This window comes from Macadamia integrifolia, chromosome 3, assembly GCF_013358625.1.
Source record: "Macadamia integrifolia cultivar HAES 741 chromosome 3, SCU_Mint_v3, whole genome shotgun sequence".
Lineage (NCBI taxonomy): Eukaryota > Viridiplantae > Streptophyta > Magnoliopsida > Proteales > Proteaceae > Macadamia > Macadamia integrifolia.
Window position 1 is genome coordinate 2,682,907 of NC_056559.1, and position 9,574 is coordinate 2,692,480.

Genomic DNA, 9,574 nt, shown 5'->3' on the forward strand with positions numbered 1-9,574 from the left:
TAATATATTCCTAGAAATATCTTCTTTTACTACCATTATCTTTCTTTCTTATCTAAAGTTTTGGGTGTGAGATCATTGTTGCAAACATTGAGTGCATCTCACCATTATTGGGAATTGAATGAATCTTCAATAATTCTTCTATACAATTCTACGTTCCTCCCTTTCCTCATCACTCCCCCCCCCCCCCCCCAAAACTCCTAAATAAATAAAGCACAAGGAGGTATTTGAGCTTTGACCATAAGGGTATCTCTTTTGGGTCAGAAAAACTTAAACACTAATGAGAAGAAAGGAAAGAAAAGAGAAGTAAAACTATAGGAAGCCAATACAACTGCTTTAAATCTGTGAAAATGTAACCAACCAGGTGAGAGGCAATGTGGAGATATTTGAAAGAGAACCCATTTGGCCTTAGGGACCCTGAATACAACACAGTAAGCATCCCTTTCACCCTTCCCAACAATTTGCAACTAAGATTATATTGGATAAATTGGCCATGTGGGGTCTCCTCTATTCTTTTGTCTAATTTCCACCGTCCACTTAGTCCCCTCATCGTCTATATATACACGTATCTCACTTTTCTTCATTGTCCAAATCAGTTCTCTTCTTTGTCCACAACCAGCACTACCTCCTCTCTTCTCATCTTCTCTTTGCATCTCATAGGAGTCCCTTCTCACCACCAACAATGGCCTTCCTTGAGTTTTGTAAGAAGGTGAGTGATGATTCTCATGACCTAACAGTCTTACCTTTTTTTCCCTCACACGCGCAGTCTCTTAAACTACGAGTAAACCATACGCCCTTCTCCTTTTCTCTCCCCTCCCCCCACCACCCCCCCCCACTATCGTCTTGTGTGAGTCTCTTTCATCTCTTTAGTTTCCTGCTCATCATATCATATAAAGATAATCAGTCTTCTTGCATGCTTCTAAATCTTTCATTTGTTCACTAATACACTACATACTATCACGTACATTACTATAATTAGAGTGTGATAATTTATCAAAAAGCTAATCTTTTATTTATGTTGAATTTTCAGGCTAAAATCATGGAGTCGGGAGGAGAAATAGAGGGTAAGAAGGTAAAAGTAGAACAAGAAGAGTGCACCCTTGATGGAACTGTGGATCGACATGGTCGCCCAGCAATCCGTCACCGAACTGGAACATGGGTTTCCGGAATTCTGTTACTTGGTAATCTCTCTATAACACTATATGGGAAATAGTATCATTATTTTAATAGTTATAATTAAGGATTCCAGCCATGTTTCCTTTAGATGGATGAAATGGCAAATCTAGTTAGTTGATTAATATGGGTTAATGCATGTGTGAGAAAAATTGTGCTTAACCTTAACGCTTTCCAGCTTTACGAACCTTCTTCTTTTAGGGGGTACTGTAGAGCTTTATTTTTCATCACCAGAGCTTCTTCTATTTCTAGTTTTCAGTTTCTTTCCACGTATGTGTCACAGCATCAAGAAAAATAAAGGGCCCGTTTGATACACCACCATGTGTTGAAACTTGACGACATTCAAGATCAGCTGAGGTGTGAGAGAGAGAAAGAGAGAGAGAAGGGGGGGGGGGGGAGAGGAGGGAGGGAGGGATCTAAGGTTTTGGTCCACTTCATAAATTATGTCCTTTTCTCTAATAAATAGGTTAGATGTTGGTCCACACGCATTCCATTCAAAATATGAAATGGAAGAGAGGGAACACGTGTGTATGATCTCAAGCTATCTAATTCCTTGAACTAAGCTAGTTTTGGAGGTTAGTAATGGTGGTCCATTTTATAGGAAGCTCCATCATCTTGTAAAGGCACATAGCCCCTCCAATACATTAGTATTTTGTGCATCGAATCACCTTTTTCATTCCCCGAAACATGGAGATGATATTATCCTTTCATCCAAAAAAATGATATCTAACTTTCCATTCTAGTTTAGCTAATGTGGAGAAACCCTATTTATCAAAAACAAAAGCAGCACCAGAATCACAGTGGGTGTTAGGTTTCAGTTTTTCTCGGCTCAATTTCAGCTCCTTAACAGACTGTTTGTCTTTCGAACCTGTTAGGTGATGTTACAACGACAAGAAGGAAAGGACCCTCCTCCAAACATGACCTTAAGATACCCAACTAGCTAGAGAAGTGCTAATGTTTAGATCTCCTAATCCCAAGGAATAAACCACCAACTGATGAAGCTTCCAAGTTTAAAGTGTTCACGTAAAGATAAACATGATCAATTTGGTTGCCTAAAATAATGTTCTTGTGTTGTCTGGTTTTGGTAATCAGTGAATCAAGGGCTGGCCACACTAGCATTCTTTGGAGTTGGAGTGAACCTGGTTTTGTTCCTTACAAGAGTTATAGGACAAGACAACGCCAGCGCTGCTAATAATGTTAGCAAATGGACCGGAACCGTCTACATCTTCTCTCTTGTTGGCGCATTGCTCAGCGACTCCTATTGGGGAAGATACAAGACTTGTGCCATTTTTCAGGTCATCTTTGTAATTGTAAGTACTCAGTACAACATTTCATCATTTCACAGCTCTCTTCTTTTTGACAATTATATCTGGAGAAAGTTTTCATTCACTCGTGGAGAACAGTTCCAAAACCGTATAGAATTTTAGTATATTCCCAAAATACTTTCCTAACTTACGCCTGCAGTGGGTCTATGAAAACTTGATTCATTATATATACACAAATACACAGTACAATCTTTGTTGAGGAATCGGCTGGTGATCAACCCATTGACACGGTTGAGTAGACTCATTTCTTTGGTCCACTGAGCCAAAGGTGAGGTGAGTTGACTCAACGCAAATGAACCTAAGAAATATTTTAGGTCATTGAATCATGATCCATCTCTTCTTAATCAAACAATAAATCATTCCTTAAATAAGAAATTATTGCCAGATTAATTAACTTATCTTTAGCCTATATATCATTTCTTAATTATTTCCTAATTACTCTTCTTTTGTGTGCTTTTATGACAGGGCTTGGTATTACTATCACTATCATCATACCTTTTCTTGTTGAAGCCTAGTGGCTGTGGGGATGGACAAACTCCATGTGGACCCCACTCACCGGTGCATATATCCTTCTTTTACATATCTATCTACTTGATTGCCCTAGGAAATGGAGGGTACCAACCTACCATAGCCACATTTGGGGCAGATCAGTTTGATGAAGAGGACAGCAAGGAAGGGCGCTGCAAGGTGGCCTTCTTCAGCTACTTCTACTTGGCTTTGAACCTTGGCTCCCTCTTCTCAAATACCATTTTGGGGTATTTTGAGGATGAAGGGATGTGGGCCCTTGGCTTTTGGGCATCTAGTGGATCTGCCTTTGTGGCATTGGTCCTATTTCTTATTGGGACCCCAAGGTACAGGCACTTCACACCAACTGGCAACCCTCTCTCTAGGTTCTGCCAAGTGGTCGTTGCAGCATTTAAGAAATGGAGGGTAGAGATACCACCAGGGAAAGAGGATCTATACGAAGTGGATGGTAAAGATTGTGCCATCAAGGGGGGTAGAAAGATACTTCACACCCATGAATTCATGTAAGTGATCCAAGAGCTAGCAAGAGGTGCTTCATCTACATTTCCTTGTCTAAGTTTTTTAGTGATTTATATAGGTTTAATTTGGTATTGAGTGTCAGATAGTTTTAATTTGGTATTGATTGTTAAAAGAGAAAAGGAAGGATATCTGCAGGTAGGTTATCCTTTCATAGGGGAAACCTATCATCCAATACCAACTAATCATTAATGAGAGAAATCAATCAATGATTAAAGATTGATTAGAGATTAATCCTTTCATGCAAATTGATGTATCACAATTTGTGGTCCTGCCATCACTATTGATGCTATTGAAAGTGCAGAATCCTGTTGGAAAGCACCACCAAAACTTTTTGGAAGGTTTGTGGTACCTAATATCTGTGATTTGATTGTTTAATCTTGACCCCACAGACTAACCCAATCGAACCATCTTTGGCTTTTCCCTTGTTTAGGAAATTGAGTTTGTAGGGGAATTAAAAAGAGACCCAGGGCAGCCTGGCTAGCTCAAATAGCTATCCAGTTGCAGGAACTTTCCAGCTACTAGGGTTCGCAGTCAAAGAAATAAAATCTCAAAGAAGGTCTTGAAAAATACAAAAATTTAAAAGGATATTTGTGAAATAGGGGAAGTGAATTATTTAATTTCTTTGGCTACGAGCCCTGATAGGAACAATTTTTTTTCCCCAGTGTAGCCACTTCTTCTCATGATGAGTTGTGATCCAATTAACAAAGAAAATTGCATTGTTAATTACATACTAGTAATTAATGTGTGCTGAAAATAGTTTAATATTTGTATAATGTGTACAGGTTCTTGGATAGAGCAGCATACATAACTTCAAAGGACATCTCCCTACAGAACCAGGGCCTTCACAGTCCATGGAGACTCTGCACAATAACACAAGTAGAAGAAGTAAAATGCATACTAAGACTTCTACCCATTTGGCTATGTACCATAATCTACTCAGTGGTCTTCACTCAAATGGCCTCTCTTTTTGTGGAACAAGGAGCTGCCATGAAAACTACCATTGCAAACTTTCGTATCCCTCCGGCAAGCATGTCGAGTTTTGACATACTCAGTGTAGCAGCTTTCATTTTCATTTACAGGCGAGTTGTCGATCCCCTCGCCGGTAGAATACGAAAGACAAATGGTAAAGGACTTACTGAGCTTCAGAGGATGGGAATTGGACTCATTATAGCAATAATGGCAATGGTCTCGGCCGGAATAGTGGAGTGCTATAGGCTAAAGTATGCTAGGGGTGAGTGTGTGAATTGTGAAGGCTCAAGTAGTTTAAGCATCTTTTGGCAGGTACCTCAGTATGCATTGATAGGAGCTTCTGAGGTGTTCATGTATGTGGGTCAATTGGAGTTCTTCAATGATCAGACCCCAGATGGATTGAAGAGCTTTGGCAGTGCTCTTTGCATGACTTCCATTTCACTGGGGAACTATGTGAGCAGCTTAATTGTATCCATTGTCATGAAGATCTCTACCAAAGATAATATGCCTGGATGGATCCCTGGAAATCTTAATAGGGGTCACCTAGACAGGTTTTACTTCCTCTTAGCAGTTTTGACAATTGTTGATCTTGTTCTATATGTGATATGTGCCCAATGGTACAAGTCTATCAAGTTGGGGGGAAAATTTCAAGACATGGACAATGAAAATGACGACGACGATGAGAATGACAAGTTGAGTGTCTAGTAGCTTCCAGTACTGTCTTCCAGCTTCTACAACATGTTACACAAATAAAAGAGGGAGGGGGTGGGGGAGTGGGGATTGTGATCACACTCACTTAAGAATTGTATTTTAGAACAGCTGCAGGGTGTAGTATAAGATAGGAAATCCCTCCCATTGCTTGCACTGGTCACTCTCTTTCACACCCTTCTCCTATCCTATACTGTCCTGCTGTCCCTGACCCAAATTTGTAATGTAAAGGTTAGAGCTGGGCTGAGTAAAGAGGGGTTTAAGAGGTGGAAGGTGTGTTCAAGGTCCATATTGCCACTGATTTCATTTGTTCATTATATTCTAGGCACAGAATGGACATAATGTTGTATGGAACTTTGTAGTAAAGATAGTTGGTATTTTGGGTGTCTTTCTGTCCATTTGAACTCTCACATTTTAATGTTCTCAACGTAATTAGAACTCTGATATTTTCTTTACGAATTCCAATTTTACCATTTTTAAACAAGGTTTTGTAGAAACAAAAACCTAAAATGATTTAAAAAATGAATGGATATTGCAAACAAACAATCACACAATGCAACACAAAATTTGCATAGTTCAGTAAGATAGCCTACATCCACAATGAGTTCATTTTTTTTTTTTTTTTTCCCCGCTTGATGATCAGAAAAATGGATTTAAAAAATAAAAATATTACAGAGTTAACATCCAGGCATACCCAGGCGGCTCAAATACAGGCTCATTGTTTATTTTGACCCTCCACATTTGGCTTTGCCGTATACAGAGGAGGAACCAAATAAAAAGCAATAGAAAAGTCAAAATCCCCAACACTTAATTTCTCCCAATTTAAACCTAGGATTATGAAACTCACTAAAACACATGTGCCTTGCTATTAAGGCTGCCTTTGATGTTCCAAAAAACATTTCATAGCCACCTAGCATTTAGAACCACCATGTTTGGTTTACGATCCCTCCCTCGAGAAGCTCGAGTAACTTCCTTTGCTATTGAGATTGCCTAATCTACTTGAAGCAGCTCCTGAATACTCTTTATCTTCCTTGGCAATTCTTGAGAACCAGGACCAAATGACCCATCCTTCATAGAATCCCACACATGGTCCTTGTGCAACCTCGTGCCTACCACACCGTTAATATGATGAGATGAATCTTGATTGGAAAAAGCAAGAGTGCATCATATACCAACTCCTTTGTCCCTTCCTTAAAACAAGGAATTTGCAAGGCTGGATTGCCATTAACCATTTCTCCTGATAACCCCTTCAAATCCTCCTTAGACATCTCGCCATCTTTAGATAGTGGGGTTGACAAAATAGTGGGCTCCATTTGCATAAGGACTCCGCGTGATAGGAAGGTACATTACAATTCAGTTGCACATGATACACTCCAAGGCAATCCTTATCACGTCCAATATCCACCTCTACCAACTCTTTAGGGATAAGAGAAAATGGTCCACTTGATGTCTCTTCATTCATCAAAACTTCAGCTTCTTCCTCCATAACGGACATAAGAGAAGATTTGTTTAGTTTATCAACATCCGCCACCTCAGCATTTGAGATAATTTCTCCCCTCGAATTCTATCCATCATTCAACTCAATCAACCCCAACGAATCATAATCCATATTTTCCTCCAAATTTTCCAATAAAGAAAAGGGATTGCTATTAGGATCCCTTGAAATCCTTTCCTTATCAGTTGAATGACTTTTGAAATTTGAATTTTTACCCATTACGAGTTGACCAACAGCTGGCTCCACACTTCTTTGCTGTTCACCTTCTCTAGTGCTTGTAGCTAGTTGGAGTTGAGAAATATTATTACCGGACAAATCATCAGACTATGCATTTCCATCGCTATTGGCCAGAATCTTCTCACCATCACTAGTTTTCTTCCTCCAATGCTTGCGGATTATCTTCACACCATTGCCGTCACAACTACTCAAAGCATGACCAAACACCTTATAATGAACACATTGCGGCGACCTGCTGTCATAGATAATCTCCTGAGTAAAAGAGTTACCCTCATCATCATATATTGCAATTGCATTAGGAAGCTCCTTTCCAGCATAAACTTCAATACACCGTCGTGCAAAAGATAGCCTCTCCTTTGTCATAGCTCTCTTATCAGACATTATCGGAGTTCCAATTACACTCCCAATGATGCTTAAGGCATCCGTAGACCAATAATAAATTGGGAATTGAGACCCATACCGGAATTAAACATAAGTCAATTTTACTCAAAGAAGAAGATGGGCTCCATGGCCTATAAAATGAGAAGTTTGTTTTGAACATACCAAGGGCATCCTTCAAGAATCTTCACTGTATCTTCCTCCAAGTTAAACTAAAAAACGAAAAATGCCATTATCAAGAAGTTTGACGTCAACATGTCCTAAAATCCTCCATTGCTTCAGCAGAATCTCTTTGGTAAAATTAAACGAAGGTCTACGTCCAATAAAATGTCTCACTAGTGCACTCTTCAACCTATCAACTTCTCCTTGAATGATATTTTTTGGACATCTTGCAATAGCAACTTCACCTATTATCTCAGGGTTAACAAATTTCAGATTCGTACCATCATTCCTTGAATATGAATTAGCAGCAAACAATGATGTGTAAGGCACGCCCTTGGATACATTGGACGAAATAACATCAGCCTCCTTTTCCATATCATTTTCTCCCCTAGAAACTCCATCATCATTGTCACCATAACCGTCCTTAGGTCCTCCCTTGGTTGAATGTTGCTCTTGAAAAACTAGATATTGACCTTTGATTGGTGGCCACGGCCCTTGATTGACCTCCTAACACTACTAGCCACGGTTTTTGAACTCCTAACACTGCTCATGACTGACTTTGTCCTTCAAAATCCATCCTCTCTCCAATCAGTTGCCCCGAGAATCTTTATCTCTCTCGGAAGCTTAACATTTAAAAAAACAAAAAAGGGAACATTACAAGAAAATAAGACAAAAAAAGACTTAACAAAAAGTTGTCAAACTTAACAAGTGACACCGTCAACATAAGACAGAGACATAGATAAGAACCAAAATAACAAAAAGTCTTAGGAAATCTACTGTTGAGGAAGGGGGGGGGGGTTTAGAAAAATTTGGCTCCTCTGTGGTGCATCACAGTGTCCGGCACGCATCCAATGCCTAGAAATTCCTTGGGATGCGTGCGACCGTCTTGGGTTCCGTGCCAAGGCGTTTCTAGGCGTTGGATCCGCACCGGACATAGTGTTGCGCCACAGAGGAGCTCAATCCGGTTTAGAAGTAACTGCGATGCTCTCAGCAAGTCCGAAGTAGACATTCCATTTGTGGATACAATTCTCAATGTTGGTGACTTCGCCATCTAAGCTGTTAAAGCGGGTGGTTAAGCCTTAAAAAACCTTGATTCATGACTTCCATCACCTAGTTTCATCCAGCTTCGCCACCTGTAGACATCCAATTTTGTCATCCTCTTCCGACTATGATGAACTACGGATCTTGGACGCAACTTCTTACTTCTGATCGATAGAGATGATAATTGATTGAGGTAATTCAATTGTGTCGTTTCTTATACAAAGGAATATGGTCCTAGGTGACCATAGGGATGCATAGTACTCGAAATCACGATTCCAACGGTATATGGTACGTCAAAATTGGACTATCGGATCTCCCGCAATCATTCCTAGAAGTTACTCCATGAGCACCTAAACCCTGCTCATGCAAGCACACACACCATGCCATGAGCACACAAACCCCACCCATGCAAGCACCAACACCATGCCATGAGCACCCAAACCCCGCCCATGCAATCATGCCATGAGCACCCAAACCCTGCCCATGCAAGCACCCACACCATGCTTCTCATGCACCCTGCCTGCCCGGCACATCCATGACATACCTCGCACATATCCCACCTGCCCCACACGCCTATGGCCTGCCTCGCACGTGCCCCGCTCGCACTCAGCCAGCCCCTCATACCCCACACTCAGCCAGCCCCCCATACCCCACACTCAGCCAGCCCCGCATACCCTACCCTCGGCCAGCCCTGCATACCCCGCACTCAGTCAACCCCACATACCCAGCACTTGGCTAGCCTTGTATACCCTGCACTCTGTCAATCACGCATACGTCGCACCCCTACCCATGCCCAGCGCGCACCCTGCCTTAGCTCCACCACCCCTACCTTAGCTCCAGCACCCCTGCTTTAGCTCCAGCGCCCCTACTTAGCTCCAATGCCCCTGCCTTGGCTCCAGCACCCCTGCCTTAGCTCCAGCGGCCCTAGTTTAGCTCCAGCGCCCCTGCCTTAGCGCCAGTGCTCCTGCTTTAGCTACAACGCCCCTATCTTAGCTCCAGCGCCCCTGCTGGCTATCGAAATCCCCATTCCGGTGACCAATTTGAG

General features: G+C 41.4%; 1 protein-coding gene across 1 annotated transcript; it reads left to right on the forward strand.

The window, feature by feature from the left end:
* The first annotated feature begins 598 nt into the window (after window positions 1-598).
* On the forward strand, window positions 599-5,626 carry LOC122073492 (protein NRT1/ PTR FAMILY 7.3-like). The gene is made up of 5 exons (XM_042638087.1): window positions 599-706; window positions 1,028-1,178; window positions 2,263-2,480; window positions 2,961-3,523; window positions 4,322-5,626. Exons 1-5 carry the CDS (start codon window positions 680-682, stop codon window positions 5,211-5,213), a joined length of 1,851 nt encoding a protein of 616 aa, XP_042494021.1. The 5' UTR covers window positions 599-679; the 3' UTR covers window positions 5,214-5,626.
* Window positions 5,627-9,574: the final 3,948 nt, after the last annotated feature.